The sequence below is a fragment of the Chrysoperla carnea genome, chromosome 4 (genome assembly GCF_905475395.1).
Source record: "Chrysoperla carnea chromosome 4, inChrCarn1.1, whole genome shotgun sequence".
Taxonomy (NCBI): Eukaryota; Metazoa; Arthropoda; class Insecta; order Neuroptera; family Chrysopidae; genus Chrysoperla; species Chrysoperla carnea.
In genome coordinates, this window is record NC_058340.1 from 70,294,074 (window position 1) to 70,311,778 (window position 17,705).

General features: G+C 31.3%; 4 protein-coding genes across 6 annotated transcripts; 2 read left to right on the forward strand and 2 right to left on the reverse strand.

The window, feature by feature from the left end:
* Positions 1–195: 195 nt before the first annotated feature.
* Positions 196–3,573, reverse strand: LOC123299328 (metaxin-1). Of its 3 annotated transcripts, XM_044881693.1 has the most exons (7): positions 3,468–3,573; positions 3,164–3,388; positions 2,854–3,104; positions 1,506–1,671; positions 929–1,160; positions 373–626; positions 237–303 (listed from the first exon to the last, which is right to left on the reverse strand). In XM_044881693.1, exons 2-6 carry the CDS (start codon positions 3,248–3,250, stop codon positions 373–375), a joined length of 990 nt encoding a protein of 329 aa, XP_044737628.1. In that variant the 5' UTR covers positions 3,251–3,388; positions 3,468–3,573; the 3' UTR covers positions 237–303. The 3 variants fall into 3 exon arrangements, with proteins under 3 accessions (XP_044737629.1, XP_044737628.1, XP_044737626.1); XM_044881694.1 differs by lacking the exon at positions 3,468–3,573 and having other exon boundaries at positions 196–303; positions 469–626; positions 3,164–3,451; XM_044881691.1 differs by lacking the exon at positions 3,468–3,573 and having other exon boundaries at positions 3,164–3,451.
* Positions 3,574–4,459: 886 nt separating this feature from the next.
* LOC123299329 (BTB/POZ domain-containing protein 2-like) lies at positions 4,460–5,836 on the forward strand. Its single transcript, XM_044881695.1, has 2 exons — positions 4,460–4,617; positions 4,679–5,836. The coding sequence occupies exon 2, from the start codon at positions 4,689–4,691 to the stop codon at positions 5,670–5,672; it is 984 nt and encodes a 327-aa protein (XP_044737630.1). The 5' UTR covers positions 4,460–4,617; positions 4,679–4,688; the 3' UTR covers positions 5,673–5,836.
* A 4,301-nt stretch (positions 5,837–10,137) lies between these two features.
* On the reverse strand, positions 10,138–11,669 carry LOC123299338 (phosducin-like protein). The gene has a single exon (XM_044881713.1). It carries the CDS (start codon positions 11,554–11,556, stop codon positions 10,717–10,719), a length of 840 nt encoding a protein of 279 aa, XP_044737648.1. The 5' UTR covers positions 11,557–11,669; the 3' UTR covers positions 10,138–10,716.
* Positions 11,670–13,774: 2,105 nt separating this feature from the next.
* LOC123299341 (type 2 phosphatidylinositol 4,5-bisphosphate 4-phosphatase) lies at positions 13,775–16,291 on the forward strand. Its single transcript, XM_044881717.1, has 4 exons — positions 13,775–14,109; positions 14,461–14,633; positions 14,930–15,139; positions 15,939–16,291. The coding sequence occupies exons 1-4, from the start codon at positions 14,007–14,009 to the stop codon at positions 16,218–16,220; spliced, it is 768 nt and encodes a 255-aa protein (XP_044737652.1). The 5' UTR covers positions 13,775–14,006; the 3' UTR covers positions 16,221–16,291.
* Positions 16,292–17,705: the final 1,414 nt, after the last annotated feature.

The window sequence follows — 17,705 nt, forward strand, 5'->3', positions numbered from 1 at the left end:
ACGAAAATAGTAAAAATTTCACAGGGAGTTGCAGATCTGTTTTAAATTAAAAACTATAATCTGTGGTCTCGTCGTTATGAGAGAAGTTTTGCCTGAAGACACTTAAGAAATCCGTTATCAGGATACGTCCTTGCTTCGAACACTACAAAATTCGATTTAGGTAAAAATTGATAATAAATTACAACAATATTTATATAACAACATTTATTTGAAATAACAAAACACACAATTTATTTTTTCGATATCCGAAAATTATTGTTCTTCATCCTCGTATATTTCCTCCGGTGTTAACTCCAATTCCATCTAAGTAAAACAATAAAATTGTGTATGAAATAACTTAGAAAATTAAACTTTGAAATTTATAATAATTACTTATCGTAAAGAAGAATACAAATTTTTTGATTGAAGAAAGTGCTGCGTAGAAGTAACGACAGTATTTAATGTAAGTTTTGTAGCTTTAAGACTTACCGGAAGCATACCATGTATAACTGCATAACCTAACATAGCAACTGTAGCAATTATGCTAGCTAATAGCTTATTACGTGTTGCATGCGGAAAATCTTCTTCGGCGCTGCTCTTAGCACTTGGATTTGGTTTTGGCTTTGGAGTGGTTGGTTTTGTGAAGTCTGAAAAAATATTGTTTTCGTTTTTTAAATTAACAATTTGTAAATTTCGCTTTCATTCTTGAAAGTGAACTACTTGAATGAATGATCACGGAATTAGAATATGAATAATGTGTGGTAGAGATTTATAGAAATGCTTGAGGGGATAGCTTTTTGGGAAGCGGTAGACAACCCCAGTTATTCTTATTTATCGGACTTGGGTCTTCTCTTCACTTCTGTTATTTGTAACATAGCTGAAGAAAATCACAAATTACACGATATGATAATTTACCCAATGCCCTGATCAATATGAATAATCATTTTACCTTCGTCAACACGAAACCATTCTTTGGTAATTCGATCAATATATCCTTCTAAATTTGAACAAGCTTTCAAATGATTTTGTAAAAATGTTGAAAGTAACGGAGCTTTCAATAACGGTGCTAAATGGCCATAAATAGCTGCATCTAAGGACGTTGGTGTATTACCAAACATATATTTCGAGCTACCTAATCGTGACGATAACGTTGTTATACATTTTTCAGCTTCACCAAATAACTGAAAAAAATTAATCGTTGATTAGAAATTATACCATCTCTATTTGGATCAAATGCAGAGGCGGGTTAGCCATAAGGCATGTGCCTACAGACGCGAGGTTTTTAAAGGGGGAAGGGGTGCGGCACGTGGAAGTTTTTAAACAAAGAAAAAATTAATTGTGTATGTATGGGAAAAATGACAGTGCGTTGATTTTGACATTTGAGATTTTACAGGTTCTAAGAAATAAAGAACTAAAAAAAAGGCTTTATTGATAGATTTTTATTACGGGGGAGCACGGTAATTTTTAAAACTGCCTACTGGTGCAAAATTTCTTAATCCGCCTCTGATCAAATGTTAATGACTTACACTAGTTTCAATCACATCTTTTTTATCAACGTCTGGAAACATAGCATCAACATAATTTTTAGCAATTCCTTCATAATATCCTGGATAATAATAATTTAATGGAAATGGTAATGCTTTTGCATACCATTTACGGAATAATTCGGTGTAATTTCGTTCATCCAACCACCTGCGAAATTAAAATAATCCAAAATTAGACTTAGAAAGAACAAATTTGAACTGATTTTATTATCCAGTCAAATTACACTTTGAAGGTTACAAAAATTTCCATAGAGCTAAAAATTGGTATGAATGTTCAGAATACTATTATAAATGAATTGTGATAAGTCCCCATCAATCCCCCTTGTGCAAAAAATTTTATTGTGGGGAGAAGTTTGCAAAAATAGGTTTTTCGCGTTTTTCAGCAAAACAGTGAGTTTAACAGCAAAAATAATTCAGACAAAAATTGTAGATCATCCAATTTGCTACAAAATGTGTCTCTGCACCTTTTTTTCATAAGTATTGCAATTTCCGTGATATAGCGGTTCAAAGAATTGAACAAATTATTTTATTCGTTGAACCGTTATACGAGTAAAAATCTGAATCCATATATCTAATACATACAAATTTTAAAATTTTTAGAATATAAATCAACGTCCAGAACTCCGTCCCTATTTTTATTTAGTAGCATGACCTGAGTAACATCTGTTTTCCATTCAATTGTCAGTGTGGTGATGCTCGTATACCTGCCTCGTTTCAAAGATCTCATACTCAACAAAATACTGTTAGTCGTAAGTATTGAAAGAGGTGGTGAATTTTCGGAGTACCTGAAAGACCAGACATCTGTAAAAATTCATGTGCAGTGTCGAAAAAATTCTACTCGAAAGAGTAGCATTGATGCTGTGAAAAGACAGTGCCAAGAAGAAGAAGCTGGTTCATCAAAAATAAGTCCTCATATTTTTACTCGTACAACGGTTCAAAAATGTATTACGAAAAAAATAATTTGTTCAATTCTTTGAACCGCTATATCACGAAAATGGCAATACTTATGAAAAAAAGGTGTAGAGATACTTTTGGTAGAGAATCGGATTATCTATAATTTTAGTCTGAACTAATTTTGCTGTAAAACTCATCGTTTTACTGAAAAACGCAAAAAACCTATTTTTTCAAACTTCCCCCCTCAATAAAATTTTTTGCACAATTTGCACAATTTTTTTGCAGGATTGATGGAGACTTTTCACAATTCATTTATTATAGTATTCTGAACATTCATACCAATTTTTAGCTCTATGGGAATTTTTGTAACCTTACTTATATTTTAAGGACCAATTTGACTGGATAAATATAGCGAATCAAATATTTTATTAATTACCAAACATAATTTAAAGCTGGTTCTAATTTAAATTTGATTAAATTTATATACGCTGTGATTTCTGCTTGTTCGATTTTATTTAAATGTGCATCACAATCAAAACCTTGTTTTTTTAAATAATTCTGAATTTCATTAAAATCATAAACGATTGTCGTATCATGTCGAAATATTGGCAGTGTATTTTTTGAACTCCAAAATGGATTATTTGTTTGTTTATTTTGTACCGGTGCATTTGAGAATTTTATCAATGCCTATTCCCAATAATCAAAAATTAATAAATTTGCAAAACGTGATTATTTAATTAACAAACCAATGCTTGAAGACATTCGTAGTCAATTGATGGAATACCCCAATCCCCTTTCCATGTTTCAATTCGCATTATAGAATTATTACTCATTTTTTATCTATTAAAAAGTATATTTTACGAAATACAAAATTGATTTTTTTTTAACCTAGTGTGGTAAATCCGAATCGTTTTCTGTTTATAAAAAAGAATGTTTATGAAAAACACTTACGAGATTTGTGTGTGTTTAACCTTAAAATAAAACGTATTTAATGTTTTATAAAAATGCATTAAAACATATTGTATGCAATTTAAAAAAAAAAAGTTTTACAGAAATATTTGAGTACAGAAAGTGAGTGCCCTTCTCTATCTTGAAATTCTGGTTTTTATTGTTGTAACCATTTTTTAAAAATAGACGAAACAATGACACACTGGGATAAACTGATTACTGAATTGATTTATTTAGAAAACGATAGATGGAAGCACCAAGACCATTTCATACCTAAAGATAAATCTTAAAAAAAGTAAAATACTTTCTGGATTTCTATCTATCATATTTGAACGGAGCCTTTTTAGATTCTTCCCTAAAATTAGAACCTTGCTCTAGATTATCTCAAAAATTCGTTTTTGATCACATTTCATCAAACACAGCTTGTTTTTGTCGGGTAGAAATCAATCTACAACACACGTAGAATTCGCTACCCATTTAAATTTTCCCGCAATTGAAAGTGCGAACAGCCGCAGCCAATCAAAAGCAGGCATATTGCTTAAGGCAATCTAAAACCATGGATATAGAAATATTAAAATCTAAAACACACGAAATATTATCGTTCTATTTGAATTTCCCGCAAATGAGAGCCGCAGCCAATCAAAAGTAGGCACATGCTTCCCCCCTGAGTGATACATCCTCCTCATCTAAAGTAGGACTTTATACTACATCCCTACTATAATTACTAGATCCGTGGTAGAAATGGAATGATCTAGAAAGTTCCAAAATGTGTTTAACGGTCAAAATCGATTCGAAATTTTCTAAATAATTCTATAAATGATCTAGAAAGTTAAACCGACAACTATAATCATGATTAACTTTAAACTGACTAGCGCCATCCGTCAATACGATTATACGAATTGAATACCATGCTTTCGTATTGTGTTTCTCTGTCAGTTGTTTGAATATTGTATTTTTGTCTTTGTTAATCTACTGAAGCCAAAATATACATACTTGGTATACGTTGGGCTTATCTCTTAAAATATGATCTAAGGTATATATAGATAGTATTATATCAGTAAAATACCGATATATTCTCTATGACTTTTATCGACTGAAGATTTTTATAATTATAGTTGTTTTGTCGATAGAAAATCGATACTTATAATTTTTTTTGAAATTATCTTCGAATATCCAGAAAGTTACCATTATAAAAAGTAATCTAATAATAATCAGAAAGTGAAATTAACCGTAAATTAGAACTTAAAATTAGGTAAAATGAATTGGGGTAAAACTTAACCTTAAGATAAAAATAAAATTTTAATTTGTTATAGGTAATTTACGATGCCTCCTAATAAGCGAAAAATCAAAAGCGAAGAAGCAAGCCAAAGCTCTTCTAATAAAACAAAGGAAATTAAAAAAAATAAAGTTGTTGATAAATGGCAAGCTACAAAATCAACAATGAAAGAATGTTTTCAATTTTTATTCAATAATGAAAAATTCGCTGATGTTCATTTCATTGTTGGAAAAGACGAAAAACAACAAATAATTCCTGCACACAAGTTTATATTAGTTACCAGGAGTGATGTCTTCGAAACGATGTTTTATGGTTCTTTAGCTGAACCTGGTGATAAAATACCAGTACCAGATATTGAACCGGCTGCACTTTTGGCATTCCTTAAATTTTTATACACTGATGAAGTAGAAATTGATACAAATATCGTTATGTTTACTTTATATGTAGCTAAAAAATATAATGTACCAGCATTACAGAATCACTGTGTGAAATTTTTAAAAACAAATTGGAATGTCGATAATGTTTTTTTATTGTTAACACAAGCTTATTTATTTGATGAATCAGAATTGGCGAATTTCTGTTTACAAATGATTGATACAACACCAGTACCAGCATTCGCATCTGATTTCTTTATCGACATCGATTTGAAAACTTTAAGTGATGTGTTAAAGCGTAACACGTTGAAAATTCATGAAAGCTTATTATTTGACGCTGTTTTACGATGGTCTGAAGCAGAATGCAAGAGACAAGGATTACCTATAAAACCGAAAAATCAGCGTTCTGTTTTGGGCGAAGCATTCAAATTAATACGTTTCCCATTAATGACAATTGAGCAATTTGTTAATGGTCCAGTTAAAAGTGGTTTGTTGTCTGACAAAGAAGTTGTGCAGCTAGTTATATATTTAAAAGGTGATTCAAAACAACCAAAACCATCGATTCCATTTTCAAATCAAAATAGATATTCTGGCAATGGTGTATATTCTACTTATACTTATGGTTATGCAAGTATGTACAATGGTCAGAGATATTGAAATATTTATATTATACTATAGAAAAATAAATACTCTATTATCATTCTGGAAACTTGCAGATTTTGTTCTCACTCAAACCACGGCATGACGCTTCAATCAATTGATTACCTTTTTTTTTTTTAAAAAATACTCAATGCAAAATTTACAATAAAACTTTTTACATTTTTTTTAAGCTTTACTGTTTTTGAACATGTTTTGGTATCATATTATTTGTATTTGAAATTCGATCAAATAGCTTTTTTATCCAAATCATGTTGTTAAGGGAATATATTAATCCAGTAAATATGTATGAAAATATGGGGTTGCTGTGCAAAAGGTCGGGTAGTTTTGATTTTTGGATATGTTGTTAGTGTTGAGCCCATGACTTAAAATCCAAGTTTTCCACCTCGGGGTGCCAAGGCGCGCCGCGGGGCGCGCCACTTTTTAATGAAATATCGAAAATTTGACCATTCCTAAGTGAAATCTCGCGAACGGTTTATTTTACAGAAAATATTATTTTAATAAATTAAAGGGTAATAAATTTGTGACAGTTTAAGCCCAACACCAGGTTTGTAGCGTAAATAATGGCTGAATTATAGATCTTCAAAATAAATTAACAAAGATAATTGGGATCAAGGATATAGGTTGGTAAACCTGCATTATTAATTGATCAGCTGAGTGTTAGTAGTTTAGTAAAAACAAATTAATTCTATTGTCATGTTATTGTCAGATTTGTTGTTTAAAATGATCTGAATGTTCGTGCATGGTTATTGCTTAAAAGTATCATTTTTAAGATACAGAAGTGGCTAGGTCAAGAGAAAAACCCTCTTGAATGGGGCTGGGTATCTACCAGATTTGGGCTCTCTCCCCTCAAAATGGACAGAGATGCAGCTCCTGAATCCCTTCTTAAAATGATATCTTGCAATTGTAAGAAAGCGTGCAAGAACTCATGTGGTTGCCGTAAAGCTGGTCTTATATGTTCTTCTCTATGCACCTGTTCTCTAGGAGAATCTTGCGAAAACGTTTCGGAAATAAATCCGTTTGAGGGGAGCTTTGAAGACGAAGACGACATGCTGGCGTCAATAAATAACTCTAAACATGAAGATATAGGAGAGTTAAATTTTCCACTGGATGAAGAGAACAAGGAGCATCAGGCAGAGCTTGAGCATTTCCATCCTGGCCCATCAAAAATGCGAAAACTTTAAATAGATACTGTTATCGTTATTTGTAACAAATGCTTCCAAAGTGTACTGTATTGTTTTAACTAAATAGGACATTCATTCATAAAAAAATGTTAATATATAACTCCTACAAACACACTTTTCATTCTTTCTTTCATAATTTTATTAATACTTTCTTTTATAGCAAATAAACTAACATACACAATTAAATTATACGGCGTTTGATTTAAACAATTATATTGTGGAAATATTTTTAAAAAATCACGATTTTCACAAATCTTTGAAAAATTGGTTTATTTTGAAGGTTTGTATTTCAGCCATTATTTACGCTACAAACCTGGTGTTGGGCTTAAACTGTCACAAATTTATTACCCTTTAATTTATTAAAATAATATTTTCTGTAAAATAAACCGTTCGCGAGATTTCACTTAGGAATGGTCAAATTTTCGATATTTCATTAAAAAGTGGCGCGCCCCGCGGCGCGCCTTGGCACCCCGAGGTGGAAAACTTGGATTTTAAGTCATGGGCCTAACACTAACAACATAGGAAAAAATCAAAACTACCCGACCTTTTGCATACCACAATGTATTATTTTACTGAACTATATCACGAATCTAGTAATTATAGTAGGGATGTAGTATAATGTCCTACCTTAGACGACGGGGGTGTATCACTCAGGGGGGAAGCAATGTGCCTACTTTTGATTGGCTGCGGCTCTCATTTGCGGGAAATTCAAATAGAACGATAATATTTCGTGTGTTTTAGATTTTAATATTTCTATATCCACGGTTTTAGATTGCCTCAAGCAATATGCCTGCTTTTGATTTGCTGTGGATTGGTCCGAGCAAAAAATCTTTCTATTTAAAGTAAAATCTTTTACCCTAAAGAAAAAAATGTATTTTTTTAAATACATAATTTAGAAATTAATTACAAATATAATATTTTGGTATACCAATATTTTTAACTAATTACCCTTGGATGAAGGAATATACCTTTAATATTCCTATGACCGACTAATTACCTAAAGAATATATCGTAAATAATTCGTAAAATAATAAAAATAACACTTCATTTATTTAAATTAAGATTAGGTTCACGGGTACATAATTCAATACATAAATAAGTAATAATTTCCCCAAATAAATTTTTACATTAATTTCTTATTTTAAAAATTCTATAATACATGTATTAATACGTTTAGTATTGAAAATTAATCGATGTATTTTCGTATTCTTAAGCCTTCTTTTGAATTTCATTAGTTAACTTATAAAAGATGTAACACTAGGATTGAAGATTCAATATTCACTAAATTGAATAGAATATTGTTGCATTTAGGTGACTTACATCGTTGAAAAATTGTTTTAAACAAGCATAAATACTTTTCGTATTTATTTTTCTTTACAAATTTTACTTTTCTTTTGAATATAAGATTATTTATTTATGTTGTCCACACACGTCAACCATATGTCAAACATGTTTCCATGCTTACAAACGGATCAAAAACACTTAAAGAAGGCTTTGAGCATACTTTCAGCATGCACCTAGTTAACAGCCAATAGAAAGTAGGCACAATGATACCATGCCTCTTCCCCTTGAGTGAGACTCATCCCACTCGGTTTTACTCCATCCCTTTTTAAATATTCCTATATCCATGGGATATATCATTAACTTCTTTCCAAATTAAAAGAGTTAATTCAATTTCAAATTGGTTGTTTTGGTTGAGAAATAAATTTAGAAATTTCCAAGTTCCTTATAACTTTATTTACGTTTGATTGGTTACAAATTGTTCCCGTAAATTTATATACAACGAATTAAATCAATAAAATATCAAAGTTTCAAAAAAAAAATATCCATGTTTTTTCATAAATGCATCATGAATATCAAAACAAAATTGAACACAACTTCAATTATTACTCCAGAATATTTCCTAAAGGATTTTAAATAAAGAGAAAAAATTATAAAGTATTTCAGTGGAACTGATTCCATCAAACATCTTCAAAATAAGTTGTTAAAAAGATCGAAAAGGTATCGCGACCCTAATCAATAAAAATCTTGTGTTTTATTGATATTTCCTAGCATTTTTCATTTCTACTTGATAACTTATTTTGAAGATCTACGAGAAAGAGTGCCCAAGTAAAGATCTATGCTTAAAAGAGCTTTGGATATTCGAGGGTTTTTACAGTTCTCACCAACAGAATTCTGAGGGAGAGACGGACATCTTTAGTTACCCGCCTGCCTGTTTGTCAACAAATCTCTTATCACGAGTGCTGACGGGTTAGTAATTGTTGAAATATGAAAAGTATGGTTTAAAAATACCATATTTATACAAAACCATGTTTTTTTTTTTACAACAATCATTCTAAATTTTATGTCTACTTAGAATTCCAGAAAGAATTCGCAATAATATTTTCCACATCGAACAACTACATTCTACAAAAAAAAAGTTTTTATAAAATATTAAAGAGATCAGTTCTGGTTTCGAGGATTAAACGGGTGATTCCATGAAAAAATAAACCATGATGAGAAAAAAAATTATTGTTTTTGATGGTAAAAATATTCTAGTAAGGTGTGAAAATTGTTGTACTTTAAGCTCTCAGTATCTTAAGTACTAAAATAATATTTTTTCACTCAAAAATAACATTTTAGTACATTTTTAACCGACTTCAAACAAAACAGGAGAGGCTTATCAATTCGACTGTATTTTTTTTTTTTATATTTGTTACCTCAGAACTTTTGGCTGGGTGTACCGATTTTGATAATTCTTTATCTATTTGAAAGCTGGTGCTTCCCGTGTGGTCTCATTCCATTTTGGTCCAGTTCTGACAACGGTATCCATGAGAAAATCATAAAAGTCTTAAATTTGCATTAAGTATGCACGACAAGAGGATGAATTACTCAATATCACGCCAACCGATTTCGATGATTCTTTTTTTAGTGACAAATTAGTTAGTGTACTTCAGATTCACTAAAAATCACAAAATAAAAAAAACTGAACAAAAAGAAAACCGACTTCAAAAGAAAAATTTTTCCAAAACAAATTAAAATGCACTAAAAAGTAAAAAAAATATCGATAATATAATGTAGTTAAAATTATTGTTATTTTTGGAGTCGGTGTCAGCCAAGCTAATGTTGCAAACTGTTCTGTAAGAGTTGTTTCTTTGGCTGACACCGACTCCAAAAATAACAATAATTTTAACTACATTATATTATCGATATTTTTTTACTTTTTAGTGCATTTTAATTTGTTTTGAAAAAAATTTTCTTTTGAAGTCGGTTTTCTTTTTGTTAAAAGTTTTTTTTTTATTACATATTTCTAAAATGATTTTGAACTTCCCATCTTGTGTCCTGGAACATTAATTTCTAAGATTTCTTTTAAAATACAACTAATTTGCAATCTAGAGTGACGGTAGTGTCAGTCACGATTTATTTTTGTAATAAATTTGATTCTAGAATACAACGGTTCTTTATTTTACCATTTTTTCAATAATTTGTTTAATAAAAATTGGCCCCAGATACAATTTAAAATTATAAATGCATAGAGGAAGATATTCGAAGTTTATAAACACTCTCGAACGTAGTGTCAGTCACATTTTGTTAAGCATATTTTACTACAAAGAGATAAATGTAGAATCAACCATAAAACTAAACTAAAACTAAAACCGCTAACATAATATGATGCAAAATAAAACATATTTTGGGTTTAAATGTAGTGTCAGTCACGTATGGAATCACCCAAACATTAAAATTCAATTCCAATCGATTCTTTCTCAGGATTTAAGATTGCTAAACTTAATTTTGTTATCGAAACACAAAGCCAACTTCAAAAGTTACGAAATTCCATCAGAGAACAAGTGGTTTTAAGAGAAAAGTAACCACATTCCAATTTAATCACTGTCTGCATCATCGTTTTCATTCGAAATGATTGGAGGAACACAAGTTTTATCCACAAGCATACCATGTTCAATTAAGAAACTTTCCACTTCCTCCGGATAAAATTCATCGCCTAGATCATCAGTTAATCGAATAAAATTACCAACCATTACACCACCTTTATAAATTAACAAGGCAGGAACACCAGACACCTTAAATAGACGACTCATTCCAGCTAGAGATCCAATAATTTTACAGAATTTCACATGAACGTATTCTTTAGTTAATTGGGTCAAACAAGTATTCATTGTTCGACATGCGGGCACATAATCTTCATAAATATGTATGATAACATTAACCGATTTATGTTCGTTATCAATCGCTTCCAAAAATTCATCACCCGATTTTAAATTAATTAAATTTCCAAATTTCGGCAAACTTTTTTCATTTTGCATTATCATTTCTTGCATCCGTTGTTTTTGATATGCGTACAGGAACTCATCGTTTAATATATCATCTAAATCGGCATCTTTTTCCTTATCACGTTCTTCGTCTAAGGCAGATCGACATGTAAGTGATAGTTTTTTAATCAGCTCTATACGTTCTTTCTCTTGTTCGATACGACTCTCTGTTTCGAGTTGCTTAAAACGTTGCCAATCTTTAATCACACCTTTTGGTCCTGTGTTTGCAGCTGAACCTTCCCATTTATGGAGATCAGGTGGTGGAGGTGCTGGATCTTTATTTGTTCCTTGTTTGCTATTTTCTGAATCGGATTCATCTTCGTCCTCACTTTCACTGCTACTACAATAATTATGTACTTTTTCGCCCAATAATTTATCATCTAACGTAGCCATTTTTAAGTACAATTAGAGCACAATATAAAAATACTTTCACTCAAATTAAATAATTTTAATTAGATTCGAGTAATCAAAATAAATAATCAATTTTTTTTGATGCTTCAAGTTTATTTTAGTTTTAATTCACTGGACTAAAAACTATAAAGATTTTTATAGACTAACCTCGATTGTAGATGGGCAGAAACCATAGAGGGTTGACAGTACATACAGAGTGTAACAAAACAAATGAGCGACAATTCGCGATCGCAAGATACGGTGGCGCCGCGCAGCGAGGATTAGTGAAACTATTATAGAGGATTTTGAGTTTTGACAGCTACACAAGTGCTGAATGTTTTTGTTGTTGAGATGGAAATTATCAAAAATGAAAAACGTTGTGGTGTTCCCCAGTGTGGGAAAACAAGATCTACAGGCGTCAGTTGCCGCACAATGTCGCAAAAACATGCTTGCACTTGCTTCCCGCGCCCGCTTTGCAAGAACAATAGCATTCGATTTTTTTGTTGTCATTGGCTACAAACACTTTGATTTAGATCTCATGAGGTTTCTCGGTGATGTTCGACGTTTGCAAACATGAAGATTTGATTAATAAACAATTATTTTGCTTCGATTGGATACCACAGAAAAACAAGTTTTTGGAACGAGAAAGCGCCTCTCCTTCCATCAACGGCCTTACTGATCCACCAAGTAGATAAAATATATCACCAATATTAATATCCAGGGCTTTCTCCATGTTAAAAAAACAAATAAACAAAAAAAAATGAAAAAATTTATTTTGACAACTTGAACGAAAATCCTCTATATCGGCCATATTGCATTCACACCAGAGCCATCTCTAGGTAATTTCGTTCGCCAATATTTATATCGAAAGTCGACATCTCGAGATATGCATAATAATAATAAAATGTAAGACGGGTACCACAGATGGATCCCTGGCACCTAGTCCAAGAGGTCCTCCGTACCCTCCTTGAAAACAACCTGTCACTCGAACGCGGCCTTCTCGGCCGGGATATCTCCCAGGATTGACGAATACAAGGTTTCGGACCCGAACATTAGATATACATGCTTAAAGCAATTCCCTAACCTCGTTTTTTATAAAACGTATCATGGAGGTTATAAAGAAGGAGAACGATCGCTGCGCGCTAAAGCATTAAAGCGTCTGTTCCTGAAAATTTGTAGAATTTATAGTTCATTTTTCAGCCACCAGCCGCGTTTATGAGTGCAAGTAGATGAAGTTAGTACCATTCAAATTTATAAAGTAGTATAGATAAATTTATAAAGTAGAATAGATAATTTATAATTTATTCATTAGTAAATAATAATAATAATAATAATAATTTCATTATTTGCTTTTTTTTCCTTCGAATGATATTATATACACGTATATTAAACGTTGATAGATCATTTGAAATTAGCGCACAACAGCCCGCTTTTAATGAGACAACTTAGCGATCCCAGCGCCTCATTTATTTTGTCCATATTTTGGGGACAATATTTTCTATAGCGATCGTTCTCCTTCTTTATAACCTCCATGAAACGCATGGTAATGACAAATAAATAAACAACCACATCTTAATGGCTGGTGAAAGTACAGTCAAAATTAATCTTAATTCTCTTTCCAGATGGCAGCAGAGCCTAAACTGGCCACGTAATCTAATTTAACGCTCAGCGTCTAGCGTAAGCATGAAAATACACCTTTATATCTATATAGGAAGTCGGGAGAGACTACAAGATTTCTGGACTATCCCGATCAAATCTGCTAGCTTAGAATGGTAAAGGTCATCGGTTCGATACCCACCAAAATGTATACATATATTTTACAGGAAGGATTGGTGATGATTAAAGTGAATGAATGAATTGACCTAATAATAAAAATTTGCATATTTTTTTAGGAACTGTACATTTTGATACGAACTAATATATTTTTGCATTCTCTTATCAGAATCTAAAAAATAAACAAAATCTTATCAGAGTCAACTATGATCGTTACAATGAATGGAATTTTATGATTATATTCTAATTCTTTTTTTTTGCAGATTTTCTAATCTTTATTAAATTTGTAATAGATTTTGATAATAAAATGAAGAATGAAATGACTCATGACGTTTTGATAATCCTAGTGTAATTTGTTGGTTATTTTTATTTACGTCAATTGTTCACACTGTAACTAGCTTCAGAGTAATGGCTATGTTTTTCATTTTCATTTAATTATTTAGGTGCAGTTTTTTTATATTTATTAAAAATATTTTTGTGATTGGGGCATTGGGAACCCATTATTTGTGGGGACAATTAAAAAATAAGTTTTCATGAATGTGGTTAAAATTATGTGAAAGTGGTTTTTTGTAAATGTAAATATTTACAACAAAATTTCTAAGATTGTTTCAAACATAAAGTCTGCCATTTCCCCATAAACTTTTTTTTCTTTTTTTTTTTTTGTCAAAAACTGTCAAAAAATGAGTGAAGGCAAAGATAATGAAAAACAGGCACTTTTGCGGTATCAAGACAACAATCCAACGTATGATGGATCTTCAGAAGGCACTAATCAGAATTTTCAAGGTATATTAAATTTTTTTTGTGTATAAATTTCGACTAGATTTCCTTTTGTTTATCAATATGAGTCATTCGATTTAAAAATGGTACAGCCGATTCAATTCTTTCTTTAATAATAATAATTCCTTATCTTGATTTGAATATAAATGACCTCTAACCTGTTTCATAAGATTTTATGTCGTATTTAGAAAATATTTCCAAAAAATGTTTGTCAATATTCAGCCACAAATTCTTAATAAATTTTGTGAATTGACGGATTTTTTAGTGAATTATATTGTACCGCAAACACGTTATGGTAAAAAACTGCTTTCTTCGAGATAAATTTCTAGATAATATATATATTATTTGTTTATATAGGTCAGCAAGCGACCGTATTTCCAATTGGTCCAGATGAATTACCGCCACCGTATCAAAGTGGAAACACAACAGGTGTACCGATGGTTACATGTCGAGTGTGTCAAGCTATGATTGATATTTCTGGCAAAAAGGAGCAACATGTTGTCAAATGTTGCCAATGTAATGAAGCCACTGTATGTATCTAATTTTTAGACGCTAGGTTACGAGATTCGAGGCGACTTATAAATGTTTGTAATGCATTAACATGAAACAATTTATATTTCGAAAAATTTTCGTTATTTCTCACACTGTGGGATCTCTTTAACTGTAAATCATCCTTCTCGGAACAAAAACGAAAGGTCGGACGTCATTAGACAAGCTGGAACACTGAAGGGTCGGAATAGGGCAAACATTCACATTTTTTTGTCGCTGAGGATTTTGTATTTTTTTACATAGTTAATCTTGGTTTTTTTTCTTCTAATTTTTATAGCCAATACGAAATGCACCACCTGGAAAAAAATATGTACGTTGCCCCTGCAACTGTTTATTGATTTGTAAAAGTTCATCGCAGCGGATTGCTTGCCCACGACCAAATTGTAAACGAATTATTAATTTGGCACCAAGTCCTGTTACACCTCCGGTACCAACAATGCCAGGAATGAGCCGTGTTACATGCGGACATTGCAGTGATACATTTTTGGTAAGTTATTTAAGTTTTATTTGATTTTATAAGATGCCACAAATCGAGAAAATTGAGTATTGTCAGGGAATATAGCTGAGCGAAAATTAATATGGAAATCAAGGAATACAAAAATCAAGTTTACATATTATCCTTAACCCTTCGTTAAGGGTACATCAAATGAAGTTCAGGTCTTGCCCAAAAATTTTCATTTTTCAGCCTCCCCCCCTCCCATCGCTCGGAAACTAAACGGCTAATAAACAAATTGAATATCTCAACTCGGTCGCAACTAGTCTTACACTATGTATTTTCTTAAAATCTTAATTTTTTGGATCGTTTACTTTTTTGTCGCGTTATTTATCCTGACAAGACTAAGCCAGGAAATGTCCCAAGACATTTAAAATTTAATATTTAATTTCGTGATATAATAATTGGGTTTTAATAAATACTAGAATATTTAAAATATGATTACATTTATCGAGAGCTTCTGACGTTCGTTACGCGATTTATGGAGGGTTATAATGAACCTTGGTAGAGCCCAAAAAGACCCAAGACAACGAAGTTACATGCCTGCAAATTTGGAGTATTTTTTACAAAATAAAAAGTGACGTGTTTTTATTTTTGCGAAGTGTATACAAGTTTCTCGCTTAAAAAGGATTCCGGGTTAATTAAGCATGGCTAGAAATTTTTTCAAAATCCGAACTATTCAGTTCTAACTTGGAATCCCTTGGAACTATTAAAATTTCATCAGCACCGATACGAAGTGGAGTTACAAAAAATAAAGCTCTCTACAAAAGACTTTTGTATTTTTTGTTTACAGTTTAATACATTAAATAATGCATTAGCACGCTGTCCTCATTGTCGGAAAGTATCATCAGTTGGACCAGATTTCGCTCGTGCACGTGGATTCCTATTTTTGATAATTGGTATCGTATTTTTGGGTATAGGCGTTGGTGTTACCGTCGGTACATATGCACTGGTCAAAGGTCATGGTGGTATATATGTAGCATATGTTGGCGCTTTCTTATTAGCAATTTTAATGTTTGCCCGTAGCGTATATTATTGTGCCATGAAAATCAGTAATATTGAAGGTCCCATGTAAAAGGGACCTTCATCCTTCTCCCCATTTATTATCACATCTCAGATATCGTAAATTGTGTTTTGTCTAAACAACAACCAAAAAAAAAAAAAAAAAAAGTGGAAAAAAAAAATGTATAGATTCCGTTTCAAAATAATTGAAAGAGATTTCTGATATGGTTTTTTTTTTGCTTAGAAACCATTTATCATATTTTCTCTTATAATTTTTTTATTATTGTGAAAAATAAAAAATATATATTTTAGAACAAAAAGAAAATTGCTATGAGATTCTATAGTTAGGGTAAAAATATATTAAAAACTATTATAATTTATACAATATATTAATTAAGTAAGAATCGGAGGGGTGGTGTTTTAATTATAGCCACACACACACATACATACATATACATAAATAACAATCATCTAAGCAAAAAACAAATGGCTTATTTTCTAGTAATGTAATTAAAAATGTTTTTGTTTCGAGGTGTAAAAAATGGGTTCGATCACCATTCAAAATATTGTTTTTTCTTTGCCATGCGTTTTTCTAGTGTAATTTTTTTTCTATTTTAAAATTAAAACCGTTAATTTAAATAATAATTTTTGTTTATAAAAATGATATAAAATTGTTTTTATTTTATAATTTAGGCTTCAATGACATTGTGTTAAAATTAATGGTCTAAGAAACGGTATAAGGTCGATATCAAAAAGTGTTCATGGCTATTTTTATTTAAATTAATTTAGCAATAAGGAAAGAAGGTGTGACATGGGTGTTCTGAGATTTTTTCAAAAAGTACTTGCGTTAGTCAAATAAAACTAATACTATAGACCAGTAATAGGCACAATAAATGGAGTTCCGACCACTGATCTATAAGACTTTCAAGACGATTAGATTTTGAGAAGGGAAGGTTACATCCCAAAGAATTAACCCCACAATAATTGAGATCATAAAGCAACATTTTCCCTATGAACTTCATAGACTATTTATGTTCAAATCTCGAAGATAAGACTTCTAAGTGCAGGGGTAGCGAACCTTTATGTATCAACGTGTCATTTTTTCTAAAGAAATCTTTAATGAGGCCATAGACGTGCTGTCAATGTTCGTAAGATCAATCGCGTTCGTTCATAATCTATTATGATCGGTGGCATGCCTATAATATTCAGTCGCGTGCCATCAATGGCTCGCGCAATGATTCCCCTGATAAAAAGTCATTCATGAATCGTAAATTTTGGATTCTTAATTAATTCAAGGATTCATTTCTTAAATGCTTTCTTCAAATGAAAAGAGACGGTTTTGCTAACATTTTATAGAAATTTTCATAGTTTGGCAAACAAAAAGCACTTGAAATAACATGGCGAATCCGAAATTTGCGATTCATGAATCCAATGTTTTTATCAGGGTCGCCATCCCTACTCTAGTAGATGGTGTCATTGGTTGCATGGTGCACTGTTAGTTGCAAAATCAGTATTAAAAGTTTCCTCGACGAAATTTTATATCATTTGTTGTTTTTTT

Coding starts and splice junctions, on each gene's coding strand:
- LOC123299328 (XM_044881693.1), bottom strand. CDS start 3,250: ATGAGTAATAATTCTATAATGCGAATTGAAACATGGAAAGGGGATTGG. Junction 3,105..3,163: donor ACGAATGTCTTCAAGCATTG/GTTTGTTAATTA, acceptor TATTGGGAATAG/GCATTGATAAAATTCTCAAA. Junction 627..928: donor ATGGTTTCGTGTTGACGAAG/GTAAAATGATTA, acceptor ATATTTTTTCAG/ACTTCACAAAACCAACCACT.
- LOC123299329 (XM_044881695.1), top strand. CDS start 4,689: ATGCCTCCTAATAAGCGAAAAATCAAAAGCGAAGAAGCAAGCCAAAGC.
- LOC123299338 (XM_044881713.1), bottom strand. CDS start 11,556: ATGGCTACGTTAGATGATAAATTATTGGGCGAAAAAGTACATAATTAT.
- LOC123299341 (XM_044881717.1), top strand. CDS start 14,007: ATGAGTGAAGGCAAAGATAATGAAAAACAGGCACTTTTGCGGTATCAA. Junction 14,110..14,460: donor CACTAATCAGAATTTTCAAG/GTATATTAAATT, acceptor TTGTTTATATAG/GTCAGCAAGCGACCGTATTT. Junction 14,634..14,929: donor GCCAATGTAATGAAGCCACT/GTATGTATCTAA, acceptor TAATTTTTATAG/CCAATACGAAATGCACCACC.